Source organism: Nycticebus coucang, chromosome X, assembly GCF_027406575.1.
Source record: "Nycticebus coucang isolate mNycCou1 chromosome X, mNycCou1.pri, whole genome shotgun sequence".
NCBI lineage: Eukaryota > Metazoa > Chordata > Mammalia > Primates > Lorisidae > Nycticebus > Nycticebus coucang.
The window spans coordinates 13,717,985-13,733,488 of record NC_069804.1 but is presented as its reverse complement, the minus strand read 5'-3'; the positions used below and the strand labels follow the sequence as shown (position 1 = coordinate 13,733,488).

The 15,504-nt window shown below is 39.7% G+C and overlaps 1 protein-coding gene across 1 annotated transcript in view; it reads left to right on the top strand.

Moving 5' to 3' along the window:
* Window positions 1-8,648, top strand: part of VEGFD (vascular endothelial growth factor D) — a 35,438-nt gene extending 26,790 nt beyond the window's left edge. Inside the window, exons 4-7 of the mRNA XM_053580379.1 lie at window positions 639-787; window positions 2,356-2,456; window positions 7,199-7,394; window positions 7,995-8,648. Coding sequence (XP_053436354.1) covers window positions 639-787; window positions 2,356-2,456; window positions 7,199-7,394; window positions 7,995-8,121 — 573 coding nt within the window. The 3' untranslated portion in view covers window positions 8,122-8,648. The remainder of the gene's footprint in view (window positions 1-638; window positions 788-2,355; window positions 2,457-7,198; window positions 7,395-7,994) is intronic.
* The last annotated feature ends 6,856 nt before the right edge of the window (window positions 8,649-15,504 follow it).

The window sequence follows — 15,504 nt, the reverse complement described above, 5'->3', positions numbered from 1 at the left end:
CCTAAAACTCAGTGGCTTCAAAGAACTATGAATTATCCTCACTCATGTATCTGAGGTTCAGTTAGTATAGTGTGGGCTCAGCTGGGCTTGACTTCAAGCTCTTCTCACAACTCCAGCATAAGCATGAGAAAACAAGCCCCACAACGTATTCCTGGTTCAAGTTTGTATTTGTGTCATGTCTGCTAACATCTCACTAGCCAAAAAAAGTGTCATGGCCAAATCTAAAGTCAATAGACAGGAAACTGTAGGTATATAGATGGTATGGGAAATTTGAATCAAGATCTCAAAGAAACTTCATAGCTGTAATCTCATTTAATCTTCACAATTTACATTCAAATTTAAAGCAGGAGCAGAAATCAATTGTACCATTTTATGTGGGTAGCAGTGACACCAAAAAGTTAAGAGATTTCACCAAACTTAGACATTTTGTAAAGCTGGATGAGCCCTTGGTGTCCTGACTCTCAGCCCAGTATTCTACCAGCCCCTATTATTATTATTTGCTCAATTCCGAAAGGCCAATTTGGTTAAAGTCAATACCATAAATGTCAAAGGCAAAAATTCAGACCATAGAAGACAATTTTTTAAAAATATATAAAATAAGATAATATATGCATTGTGGTTATCTTTCTCTGCTATAGCTCTTTGAGATATCAGTGCCTTTGACATCAGTACCTGAACTAGTGCCTGTTAAAATTGCCAACCATACAGGTTGCAAGTGCTTGCCAACAGCCTCTCGCCATCCATACTCAATTATCAGAAGATCCATCCAGATCCCAGAAGAAGATAGGTAAGCATTTCTTGCACTTGATTATGTTTGCTCTTGCCTTTGCCAAAACTGTGTGTGGAGAATACTTTGTTAATTATAAAGTCATCGCTTTCTCTTCAAATTCCTCATCTTTTAGCTTCTAACTCAGATGTATTGGTGATACCCGTTTGACAAATACATATTTTTGTTAGATGTTAGTTGTATATTGTGGTAGGGCCAAAAATCTCAGTGGTTATAAACTCATGTCTACTTGCAGACATCTTTGTGATCATTATTATGCATAGTCTAATGCAGTTGCAAAACTGCTCCAGCCACAAATTTGGCACATGTCCCTTCATCCCAGAATTAGCATTAAATAAAACTTATTTCCTGCTGTTTGTATGTTTATGTCTGGAAATAAGAAAAAAAAACAAAAAAGAATTCTTGGAGTCACGGGAATGTGACAAAACTATTAGTCTATGCGTTTTGCAACTTTTAACTTTCCCCTTAAAGATTACCAAGTAGAAACTTCTTATTTTAAATTTAAATGACTTAAAATGAATTTGCCTTTGACATTTTCTTGAGATTAATTTTTGAGTCTTTATAAGGCAAATTATAACACTCTGAAGTGTTCTGAAACCAGAGGTAAGTAAGGATAATCAACTTAAATAAAAAGGATTTAATATAGAGAAACAAATAAAGGGCAAATTACAAATACTGAATGAAATGATAAAGTAACTAAGTTAGATACTTACATTTTGCAAAAGTAAAGCAATACCCGTATAGTGTGTTTGGCAAGTGAAAGCACAAGATGGTGATTACAGGTATATTAGTTAATGCTGAGCCAAGAAAATACCTCTACTTCTTTCAAGCAGAAGAGACACTTCATGGAAAAGCAATTATTTATTCTTGAGATGTTCCTGCTGCCCTGGCCAACGTTCTTATCTGCATTGCAAAGAAAATAATCTTAGGATCTATGATAGAACATATTTACTTTTGGTAAATAAACTGTTGATAACTATAGTTTGCATACTTTTAACCATCTTCTTAAAAAGATTATAACTTTCCAAAATTATAGTTGAGTGTCTAAAGTTTTCCAAATAGAATATTTATGACTGCAGAATTACTATCTAATAAGATGTAGTTCATACATGTGGATTAAGCTCCTTAGAATCTTAACTATTCTCACATTCTTATCATTTTTGTGGTGAGAACATCTGAAATTTTTTCATTTAGCCATTTTGAAACATACATTATTATTAACTATAGTTAACCATGCTGGGCAATAGATCACAAAACCTTATTCCTCCTGTCTGAGATTAAAAATAAAAAATAAGAAAGAGGGACGGAGGGGGGGAGGTGGGGCCTTGGTGTGTGTCACACTTTATGGGGGCAAGACATGATTGCAAGAGGGACTTTACCTAGCAATTGCAATCAGTGTAACCTGGCTTATTGTATCCTCAATGAATCCCCAACAATTAAAAATAAATAAATTAATTAATTAAAAAAATCTTAACTATTAACTAATCTTAACTCAGAAATTTATTTAATGTTCCAAAACATTGAAACTTGAAAACTTTTACATCTGGTTCATTGTTTTCTTTTCCCAGTTGTTCCTATTCCAAGAAACTCTGTCCTGTTGACATGCTGTGGGATAGCAGCAAATGTAAATGTGTTTTACAGGAGGAGAATCCACTTGCTGGAACGGAAGGTAATGATAGCAGTGTTGAAATAATAATGGTGATCATAAAAATAACAATAGCAACAAACATTGAGTACTGACTATGACAGGCAACGCTCTAGATCTTTTATATGTATTAACTCCTTTAATCCTCACAATGACCCTATCATGTACTATCATTATCCCTTTTTTACAATTATGAAATGGACACACCACGCTGTCCAGTAATTTCGTCGTGGTTACACAGCTAAGAGTAATAGAGGCAGTCCTATTCCAGAGCATAATCATAAAGTCTACCAGTACATCAGTCTGCTTTTTAATCTCTAAGAAAAGCTCCAAGTAATCGGAGTATCCCAAAGCACTGAATTTAAAAGGGGATGTTAAACTTTAAGGAAAACTACTTCAGAACTAAACACTGGTCAACTGCAGTTGACTGATTTATTTGCAAAAAAGTCTCCCAGGAACATTAAGCAATCTTGGACTTGGTTTCTTTCAACTGCATCATATAAAAACATGCCAATAATTTGGAAAAAGAAATGGATGAGGAATATGAGAAAACTGTTTCTGGAACTAGGGCGAAGTAGAAGCAAACCATGGCTATTAGTCTGAGTAAGAGGAGTTAAGAATGAAATGAGGTAGGCTATCATCATTGCTCATAATCCGTAAAGCTATTATTTGGGGTGATGATGAATGTGTTTTTAATTTATTTCCCAGAGAATTTTACATGGTGCCACTGGAAAAAAAAATCACAAGGAATCATGCAATTTCAACCTTGCATATTTTAAACTATGGTCCACAAGCAGGCACAATAAGTTTTAAACTCTATGGAATCTGTCCTAGAAACTATAAATAACAATCTACTTCCTATTTTTCTGTCAGCTTCTTTCTCAATGTTTTCATGAAAGCTCAACCCAGAGTGTGAGGGAAACTGAAAGTACATGTAGTTTAATCCCCATGCAAATCTTGAATGTCCTTGACACGTTTCCCCGTTTGGACTTCCATTTCATGCTCCATAGCCACACAGGGCCCGTAGCTACCTTGCTGAACAGCCCTGAGTTTAAGAACTCAAGCTCACTAGTTCATTTTACCCTATACAGCCATGTGAAACCAATCTAATTCTTTCCCTACGTGACTCATTTTTAAATAATGCTAGAAACTTACGGTGAGGGGCAATATGCCTAGAGCAGCAGTTCTCAACCTGTGGGTCACAACCCCTTTTTAACAATGAAAATACATTGCAGCGTTAGGAAGGTTGAGAACCACTGGCCTAGAGTTAAAGGCTGTCCTAGTGGAGGTTTCCCTGGCACACAGCCCCCAAGACAGAGATGGCCATCCAGGAGGTTTGCAGGCAAGCACAAGGCATTAAAGGATGAAGAGGAAGGGGCCCACCCAAATGCAGTTGCTGAGAGGTGTCCACCCCAGTGCAGTTGCTGAGAGGTATCAGCCAATCCCAAGGGGGATTGTCTCAAATCCAGGCAAAGAGGCTGGGCCTTATGGGCCAGTCAATGGATACAGCCTGCCTCGGATAGGGGCTGTAACCTTAGGTGAGGCAGCTTCTTTCTGCTGGAGGTAATTCCCGGGGAGAGACTCAGCCCACATGTGTGTGTTAAGGGTGGAAAGAGTAGTGGGGGAGGAGAGTAGTGCTATGAGCAGGGGGCTATGAGCACTCAGGGCTGGAGGTGAGACAACAGAGTGTATCCTCAGTGCCAGAAGAAGTTCAGTATGGTGGGAGTACAATAGGGGTGGGGTCACTGAGTAGATGTGAGGGAGGAAGCTAGGGAGGCCCACAGGGTAGAGTGGAAGGACCTTGTGAGCCGTCTGCCAGAACTTGGATGTGATGGTAAGGACAAAGGAAAACCACACAGCTACTTCAAGCAGGAGAGTGACAACACCCACCAGAATTTTAACAAAATCAACCCGGCAACAGTGTAGAAAAGGATGGGTTGGCCCTAGGCGGGAGAGGAGAGGAAACCTTTCACGAAGTTGTAGCAATGATGGAAGTGAGATGAGCAGGGTTGACTGGATCGTAATCACTCTAATTTTCACCTCCCTTAAGTCACTAATATGGGTCAAGTTTACATTCATTTCTTCAGTGGTCTCATCAAACTGATGACATATTCTGATTTTACTGCTCACTAAACTTGTTTTTCATACATATGGCTGTTATGCCAATTGCCTTTTCTACAATGACTTCTCTTTCCCAAATGAGCACATTTGGGTTAGTGAATCCAAGTCCAGTTTAATTTCATCTTGTTAGATTCAGGTCAATGGCTCTAAACTGCGAAAACAAGCAATACAAAAAAAAAAAAAAAGGAGGAAAAATTAAAGAGGTCCCAATTCTGTATTTTAATATATGTAATATGTCCCTTCCTTCCTCAAGAGAGCCACAGTTTCGAGAATTGATTTTGAAAAATTCCATCAGTTTATTGATAGATGGAACACATTGGTATCCCATCACTAACCTCATTAGGTATAGAAATCAATATAAAATTCTTTGAAATAAAGTTCTCTTGAATCCAGTTGCCATTTCTTTGAACTTACCTATAAGGGCATGAGGACAGCCTCTGCCAAATAACCTGCAAAGTTCTGTAACCACCTTGTGGACTGAGTTTCCCCAGATCACCCTGTCCAAGAAGGGCACTGAGCTGATCTAAATGTTCTGAGTGAACCTCTGCTGCCACCTAGAGATCGTTGCAAATATTTTTTTTTTTTTTTTTGTGGTTTTTGGCCGGGGCTGGGTTTGAACCCGCCACCTCCGGCATATGGGACCGGCGCCCTACTCCTTGAGCCACAGGCGCCACCCCGTTGCAAATATTTTAAGAGCTTTTTAACTATCCTTAACAATCTAGTCTTGTCTTGCCCCAAAGTGACATCTGCCTCACTAGCATACGGCTTACAAAGCTCACATTCTTCCTCTTCACAACATTCAGAATGGAGTCTTACCAGATCTAGACTTCCAGAGCCCATTCCACATAATTTCTCAAGCATCACCCATTACAGAGCAGTTAAAACTACTAGACTGAATGACAAGATTGCCTTTGTGGTAATGGTCAGATATTGGCAAGAGCATATGGTTGAACCCAACTTGGCATGCTGGATGGAATTCTTCAGAGGCTCTCTTGACCTGCCTCAAGAAAATTTTATTACACCAAATAAATCCAATAAACATTTATTGGGTGTACCTATTTTATGCCAGAATAATGAAACCTGGTCTCTACCCATCAGTATGTTTTCCTTGTGGGGGTGAGGAGACATAGAAGTAAACAAACAGTTATAATCAGTCCAGGAAAGGACAGGATGGAAGTACGGAAGTACACACAAGGTAAGGGCACTTGGCTAAACTTGCAGATGTTTGGAAAGCTATCAGGAGAAGGGAATGATAGAGGGAAGGAAAAAGCCAAAGGCATGGGAGCTGAGAGATGCTGGCCTAGCAGGAAAACAGAAAGCACTGTAATTTTGTGTTGATGGAGCAAAGGATATATGAAAAAGAGAGAGAGAGACAGACATAGAGGATGACCCTGGGAGGTAAGCAGGGTCTTTTCATGGAGGGTTTGGTATGCCCTGGTGGGAAAATTGGATTTTGTTGTGAGAAAGGAACCTTTTAAAGGCATTTAAAGCAGGAGAATGATCTGATTAGGTTTGCAGCTGGTAATCATGTGGAGACTAGATGGGAGGGATGTAGCAGTGGTGAGATGAGTGACAGCCATCTATAGAAGAAATACAAGAGACTGACTCAGTTGTGGGTGCCAATGGTGATGGAAAAGAAAGATCAAATTCAGGGAGGCAGAACTGAGTGCACATGGTGGTTAGACCTAAATAGAGCAGGTGAGTTAAGAATCTTGGTGTTGGGCGGCGCCTGTGGCTCAAGGAGTAGGGCGCCGGTCCCATATGCCGGAGGTGGTGGGTTCAAACCCAGCCCTGGCCCCCCCAAAAAAAAAAAAAGAATCTTGGTGTTATTCCCTAAATAAAGTGAACCGGGGAAAGAATCAAGTTTGGGAAGGAAAATAAATATGCACTTTCCTCCAAAACCTGCAACAATGTTAAGGTGACATAGTCGAGCTCTTCCATTTTTTTTTTTGCAATAAATTTCAACTTGCTGATCAGAAATGGACACAGTTATAACTATCCAATTGTTTTTATACACCTTCTAGAAGAAGTATCTGTCAGCTAAGTGTGTGAAAAACTTCTTAGACCCTCCTTTTAACCTGATTATATCTGCCAGCAGATGTCTGTGGAATCAAAGTTCATTGTCACTGTTGTTATCTTTTATACTAGTGTTATGATCTGCATTGAGGACACACATCACTGTTGCTACCCTTGTTCTGGAAAGTCTGAGGTATATTCCTACACCACCACTAATTTTATTCCTCTTTCCTGTTAATCTTCACCTAAACACTGGGAGGACTAATAATCTTTTGACATACTATATTTTATTACTCATACTCGATTGTAAAATGCCTTCCTAAAATTTTTAACAAGTTACCAACCTAAAAATCTCTAGAACTAACTTACCAGAAATATTCAGCTTATTTTTATTTTTTAAATCACACAACTAAGAATAAACATGACTTCTGCACTTGTATGGTGAAGTCAGGTGCATTTCTCTCTCACCCTGTGGAAAAAAAAATAGGGGTAAAGTAAACATCTACAGGAAAGGAGATTGGAAATCTACGGGCAAGTTATTTAGGCGTGATATAAAATATACAATTAACTTTGGTGATCACATTATCCATGCTCCACCTATCTGACCAATGCTTTTCTGTTTCTGTTAGACTATTCTCAGCTCCAGGAACCGGCTCTCTGTGAGCCACACATGAAGTTTGATGAAGATCGTTGCGAGTGTGTCTGTAAAACATCATGTCCCAAAGATTTCATTCAGCACCCCCAAAACTGCAGTTGTCTTGAATGCAAAGAAAGTCTGGAGAGCTGCTGCCAGAAGCACAAGCTATTTCACCCAGATACCTGCAGGTGAATGGCTTTTTCACTTTCACCTAACCTTAACTCACAGACATTTAATGTAAATGCCATTTTTATTCACCGAGATTCCTTATCAGGCCATTTTTTTTTGTTCTCAGTGCCCAAGCCCTTTTTCAATAGTAAAAGAGAGGTTTGGCAACTAAGAAATAGTAAGAGTATGTAAAGTAATGGGTAATTGTGAAATTAAGAAAATCCTGCCTGCCATTGTGGGTTTATAGCTCTTAAGCAAAAACTAAATTGATGAAATTCAGACAATTATTTGGGGGAAGGGAGGTTTCGGGTCACCAAACTCATTGGTTAATCTCTCACCATACATGACTATATACGTGTATTCATTTTTTCTTTGATGGAAGGGCTATCACTAAATTTACATAGAAAGGAATTTATCAATGAATAGAACACTTGGAGGTTACTTATTGGACTTTAATAGATCTTGAATTATGTGGGATAACCATTCAGGATCTTATATTGACATCTTAAATACATGGCTGGAAAATGTTCTTTGAACACATAATCCAAATCAGAACATAGTTATTCCTTTGAGTTCAGTCCTTGATTCTGAATTCTTATCTTTACTTTCTTTTGCAACAGCTGTGAGGACAGATGCCCCTTTCATACCAGACAATGTGTAAATGGAAAACCAGCATGTGCAAAGCACTGTGGCTTTCCAAAGGAGAAGAGGGCTGCCCAGGGGCCCCACAGCCAAGAGAATCCTTGATTCAACTTTGTTCCAAGTTCTGCATCCCTGTCATTTTCAACAGCATGCCGCTTTGCTGAGCTGCTGTCACTGTTTCTCCCCCCACCCCAGGTGTTTGAAAAAATCTATTTTACATGGCACCACAGTAAATCCAAACCAGGCTTTCATTCACACCTGCTGAGGATTCCCTGGCTCACTGACAGATGTCTTCTAGCCGCAGAGACCTCTGCACAGCAAAGAATGGAGAGGATGAGACCCCCAGAGCACCCCCACCCCCAATTTTTGGTGAATGAGAAAGGTGTGCTGGTCAAGGAATGACAGGTGCCATGTGATGACTCAGAGCAGGTGAGGACTGTGTAGTCCAAATCCTTTGCTAATTGCAACTCTTTTGTGAATTATTATGATTCTTTCGTATGCAGAATTTGATTTGTATGATCAGCACTGACTTTCTGATTACTGTCCAGCTTGTAGTTTTCCAGTTTAGTGAACTACTGTCTGATGTTTCATATTTAATTGTATTTAAAAAAATAAACACCATTATTCAAGCCGTATAATTTTGTTCTCATGTTTTTTAACATGTTTCTACTCTACATTTTATGCTAAAGAAAAAATGTTTTAAAGAGAGAAAAGAATCTAAAAGTGAGGTGCAGAGAGAGACATAAATACAGCAAAACCAGACCTCGGTTTGTGGAAACAAAGGGAGTAACTCTCAGGTTTAAGATTATAGATGAGGTTGAGCAAATGTGACCCAAGAATAAGCTGGGAATCACTCTGTGCTTTGAGATTAAGTTGAACTTGACTTGATCCCCATCCCATGCCAGAGGAGAGTCTATCCATTCTCTTGACATCTTTGAAATCTTGCGTTTCTTCTGGTCACTTCAGGCTCTAAGTTTCTGCACTTGTTCAAGTGTTGATCTCATGGACATCTCAACTCTTATAGCAACATGATCCTTCTCCCTGTTCAAAAGCTATGCACCAGAGGAGCACAAAGCCTTTTTCCTTTGATTTTTCCCCAAACTACCCCCACATTTCACTTCTTGGTGGCATAGAGTTCCGTGATATTTTGGAATAACACAGGGAATTTAGCAGCATTAGCAAAGTTATTATCAAATCACTTAAAAACTGATCCCCACGGTATCTTGCATAGATTGACAGATAGATGTGTATATCTCTATATATAAAACATTTACCACACACCTGTGTAAATAGTTGTGTTCATGTTTATCTCCCCATTCTACTGTGACCTCCTCAATGATCAAAAACTGTGCCCTGATCAAATTTGTGTAATCCAAGCTTTTCAGGCCAGACTACCTTGGATCAGTACAATCGCCTGGAGAAAGGCAATAATAACAAGATGTAGCTCCACAGCAGCAGTGTTGGATCCTGGCCCAAATCCCTGCCCTTCCTCTGTCAGGGTTTCTAAGAAGTTCCTGAATTCATCCTTCCTTCATTGATGTTCGCTGAGGCTTGTGGCTCTAAGCCAGTGGTTCTCAACCTTCCTAATGCTGCAATGTACTTTCATTGTTAAAAAGGGGTCGCGACCCACAGGTTGAGAACCACTGCTCTAAGCAATCTGATCTTTTTCTCGCTTTAGCTTTCAGTCTCTGCTCTGGAGACACCAGCCTACCTTTACCTGGCCTTGGGGCCAGTTTCAACTGTGCTGCCACTGTCATTGCTCTTGTATTGGTACTTAACCCATTCACTTCCCTCCTGCCATTGTTTCTCTGGACCCTCACTTGATGTCAACAGGCCACTTCCTACTAGTTTTACTTTTTTAATTAGGCTTCTGAAAGGGCTGGCACATTACCTGTTTGTAAAATACACTTAGCATTCAATCCCTTGTTTTACTTTTTCATTCATTTTCTACCACTGCCCCTTATCTCTATAGTATTTGGGTAAGTTCCCTTGACAGATGGGGCAGGAGATGACTAAAGGGACACCACACAATTAAAGGAGTTTCTTTACTCATCCTCAACCAGTAAAAAGAGAGGCTGAATTACTAAGGAGAAAAGACCTGAGTATAAGGACAGGGTCTGCCACCTAAACCACAGTGAGCCTGAACAACCTCATCAAGCCTGTTTCCTTACCAGTCAAATGTGAATGATAATCTTATCTCTCTACATCTCGGAATTGACAGTGGAGTTAACCCTGGCAAAAAACAAACAAACAAACAAACAATGAACAATACGATGTACTTTGCAAGTCAAATGAATTGTCCTGAAGGAAAGAGGCAGGATGTGAGCAGATCCCAAGAGTTTGAGACCTCTGGGAAGTTCTTGCCTTATATGGGGATCCTTGGATCTATCCTAAAACCAATTCAACCTGTTAGGTTCTCCTAGGGAGAAAGGACAAGGGCTGGGCCCCAAGGGCTCCACCTCACCTTAATCCTGTTCCAATCAAATACACCTGGGGAGGAGAAAACCACGTACCAAGTTATCAGTCAGAGTATAGTGTGCCAACTGCAAAAGGATGCAGACATTCTAGCCCACAGGCCAACCAACATGGGTAAAATAGTCTTGAAGGTGACCTAGAACGGCCTTAAGGCTAATTATCTTGTAATTGGCTTACATCTACATTGCAGTCCATACCTTTCCATGGTCTTTCAGAGAGGATCATGATCATAGGAGGTCCAAATGCACATTAAGACTCTGGTTTCAAGGTGACCTCCAAGGTAGGCCCAATCCAGGCAATATAGAACAGAACCCTGGCCATATTCAAAATCTTTCTTTGTCCCAAGGATGTAGGCCTGTTTGCTGTCTGTGGCGAATGTATCTTGCTTTATAAACCTTCTTATTCTGTAAACCTACCTTTCTCTTTCTCAATAAACTTTGTTTCACCCTCACCTTACTTTGGTGGGTCTGGTCATTCTTCGGCCATAAGCACACCAAGAACCAAGGGCACAGACAGCTGCCTGAGATCTTGACATTTTAGGACACAGGCAGGCAGTTGCTTTGAAACCTGACAAAACCATGTTTTTGCTGGATGTTGCTCTGGCTTCATAATTGCCATTGAAATGGAGACATTACAAAGAACCTAGGCTAGGCGAAAACTAGATATGATCTGGCTTTGTGCTTCTAAACCCCCTCCCTTTGTTCCCTCCACAACTCCCAATAACCACCAAGAGATCTGCACTTGAATCCCCGAGGCTGGGTCAGAATGGGGCTTGTTCTTGAGGGTGGAGGTGGGGTATTGTCCTACTGCTTTATTAGAGTTCACTAGGCACTGCACAGGAAAATTTGTCATACTAATAGCCCTGGAATGTGAGCTGAAAATTCTCAACTTGTTGTAAAATAAGAATATTTGACAAGCCTCAAGATCTTCACACAAACACAAGAAATGCCACTGATGCATGATATCACTGAGTATCTAAGCCACAAGGCCAGAGAATGTATTAATATGACAGCATAGATCATAAATCTGTGACTAAAACAGTGTAGTCCTTTCCTTTAGAGAAGCAAACAGATTGGGCAGCATGATGGTCAGAGTTGAATGAAGATTTAAGTAACATCTGAGATACCTATTTATTATTTCTCTTAATTCTGTGGGTTGATTAGGATCAGCTAGGTGGTTCTTTTGTTCCAGATAGTAAAGGCTAAAATTATTCCAGTAGTACTCATATTAAGTTGGGAACTCATCTACTACCAGAATGCCCAAGATAACCTCTCCTTCATCAGGCCCTCTCTCCATACGGCCGGCTAGCATTCTGTATCTTTCTTGAGCTTCTTTACAGCGCGGTTATTGGCTTTCCAGAGAAAATATTCCAACAGAACATGCTCCAGTCCATTAATATTTATTAAGGATCTGTGGTATCTCATTTACGGATGTCTCATTGGCTGACCAAGTCACATGGCCAAACCCAGAGTCAATGTGGGAGGGAATTAGACCAGGTTGCCAGTATAGAGAAGTGGTTTTTTGATGGTCACCAATGTAACAATCTCTCATAAAGCTGCTCCTGTCTCTAGCCACGTGTGGAGCCATATTAGTCTCTATGATTCTATAGGGGATAAACCCTGGTTCATGTCTTCCTACTGCCATATACAGAGTCCAGGATATATGTGACTGTGGTTCTGATCACCATTTTGCATTTTGGTTCTCTGATACATAGAAATGTTTATCTTCTTTTTGTTTGAATCATAGCCGTAACACTTAATTTTCTCATTTATATTGCATCTCCTATTTTTCTATTTGAAGCAGAATAAAGAATAAGGAGTCTCAAAATATTTCTTCTTGACACAAAGTCTCACTATGTCACCCTCAGTAGAGTGCAGTGGCGTCACAGCTCACAGCAACCTCAAACTCTTGGGCTTAAGTGATTCTCTTGCTTCAGCCTCCCAAGTAGCTGGGACTACAGGTACCTGCCACAATGCTCGGCTATTTTTTGGTTGTAGTTGTCATTGTTGTTTGGCAGGCCTGGGCTGGGTTCGAACTGCCAGCTCTGGTGTATGTGGCTGGCATCCTAGTCACTGAGCTACAGGCACCTAGCCAGAGTCTCAAAATATTAATTGAAAATGTGATCTTGGCTGGATGTCTGGCTCAACATCAAATCCATTTTCTTTAGTTAGTTCCTCTACCAATTTGTTCCTGCCTTCACTGAAAATGTCATTCTTCTCCTGTCTGTACCCTTCCCTTTTCCCTTTCCCTGTGTAATTACACAATGGTGTTCACTGGACAGTCAGCACCTGTCTCTGTAACTTGTTCACATTATTCTTGGAATGATCTTACTCCCAAGAATTGCGTGAATACTCTCTCCTTATTCTTTTGGCTAAATGCTGGCAACCAGAAACACTCTTTCCCTTTGAACTCCCAGGATTTTTCTTGTATTTATTTTATAGCACTTATTACTTCCCACCTTTTATGATATTATTTACTTAGTATCTATGTTGTAACTGTATCTTGGTTCCTTAGAAGGTCATGTGAGATTTTCTCTGTACTATGCCTTGCACAAAGATATCAGACTCTCAAGACATACTTCTTGCCTTACAACTCCAAAATTATCCAAGGGAGCTAATTTACATATGAATTTGCAAAGAGCTGAATTTCAAGGGAAGATGATATCCACATTAATATCTTCTCCACCTTAGGTCATCTAATACTACAACTGGTAATGATTGCCTTCATGTTTTTTAATAAGTATAATCATAATATTGTACATGTATTTTAGTTTAATTTTAGTGGTTTCTAAGAAAATTATCTCAAGGCATACCTTGAGGCTATGTATTTAGGCACAGCACTATAATTAGAATCATCCCAAAACATACATATCTTAATCCTGCTACTACAACTTTGACTTTTAGAAAATAGCTTTAACTGGAGACTTTCGCTTAATCTTTGACTATAAAAAAGGTCATGTACTCATATGAGACCGTGAACACTTGAGGGATAGAGTCATGACTTATTTACCTCTTGATGTTCAGTGCCTGGGACATAGGTTGGAACATGAACTTTTAATATTTTCAGATTTTGTTGGAATAGCCTGCAGGGTCCTCAGCCCCTCCTCCACAGAGACTCAGCAACAGTATGCCTCTATTAATATCTATTTATAAAGGTCAGCCTAGTCTATATTTGAAACACAAAGAATATTTCAAGAAAAGTGGATTTCTTTTTACTATTAGTAAAATATATAGGAAAATCTAGGAAACACAAAAGCTTTTAAAACACAGGGACTATTATGTTCAATATTCTATATACTCCCCATAAAGCCTTTTACAATGCAAACAGTAAATATTTGATAATAAAAATAGGAAATATTTTTTCTGTTTTGAAAAAAGATCCCTAAAAGATCACTCTTTTGAAGAAGTATTATTATCTAGATCTTAGAAGATTCATAGTAGAATTTCAAATGTGCATTGTGATCAGAACTATGGCAGGGGTAAACGAGGAGCTCAGTATATGAGGCTTCACCCTCATTTATACCTTTCAGGATTTCTACCTTGACTCTTTGTTTTAAAAACTATTAGAAAAATGAAAAGGAGAGCAAATCAATGCTGTACCTATCTGGTAGTGTTGCTTTATCTGTGAAACCAAATACAAATTATTAAACTTAAGTTTTTCCAGTCTTAATCACCATTATTCTCTGATGCTTTGTCAATATTAACACAGGGCAGAGTATCTATTGCTACTTGAGCCTTAACTCATTATATTAATGAGTTAACTATAATCCCACAACCAACATGCTCTTTGAATTATGTCACTGCACTGTCAATTTTTATAAGGTATATGCCATTAAATTATTTCAATACATTTTATTGAGTATCTGTGTCAGGGAGTATACTGGCATTGGGTAAAGAAATTTACTTACTTTAACTCAAATTTATTCAATGTCCATTACCAAGAACAAACCCTGCCTCAGCTTACTATCTAGTGGGGAAGACATTTAATAAGCAAGTACAATTGCCAGTTTTCAGAAAGAAGTCCATAAGAAGACAAAAGTCATCAAGGATCAAGGTGAGGAAGGTGGACCACAAACAACTTGAATATTATTTGATAAGTGCTGTACCAACCTATGGCCAAAGTATTATCAAAATACAAAAGTGGAATTATTTAATTCTCTCTGGAGGCTTTGGAAAGGCATCAGAAAGAAGCTGAAATTTTTATGGATGAATAAGCTTACCTCAGGCTGATAGTAGTCAGAAAGTAATCTGTTCTCGAAAGTGCATGGGTGGCATGGTTGGGGGACCAAGTACCAAGTGTGACTCATGGATGATCAACAGACACTGATTCTTTAGCTGCTTGGCCAAGCACACCATCACAGCTAGTTGAACCAGTCTGAATGGGACTTGGTATTTCAGATCAAATCGTAGATTTTTTTTTCCTCCCAGAGTATAAGGTTGCCAGATAAAATATGAGACGTCTAGTTAAATGTGAATTTCAGTTAAATAACGAATAATTTACTGAAGTCCCCAATATTTGAGACATACAATAGAAATCTCTTGTTGTTTATCTGAAATTCAAAATTCATATTTTTATTTGCTTTGACTTTGTGTATTTTTATTTGCCACATCTGGCAACCTTACCAGGATGTCAGGAACCAGCACGGTTCTGCTATGGCACAAATGACCACAAACAAAACTGCACTATGACCATGGCTTACTGTAACCTTCTCACCCCAAAGTCTCTCCAATCGAAAGCAAGCAGAAAGAGAACAGCATTCTAGAAAGGAGACGCTGTAACCGGGCAACCAGCGTTAGAACCCACCCGGACAGAGGTCAGCACCCAAGAGCCGGAGGCAGGCGCAACCACGCACTGACGTTACATCCACGTTTAAAGGGTGGGGACGACTGAGCGTCGCTCTCGGACGTGACCCCAGCGCCTCTTTGTGGTTGGCTAGCTTGGGGGCGCGGCCCTCGGGCGCGGCCGCCCCTGATTGGTGCTTCGGGGTGTGGGGGAGGACCTCCGGCTGCAGCC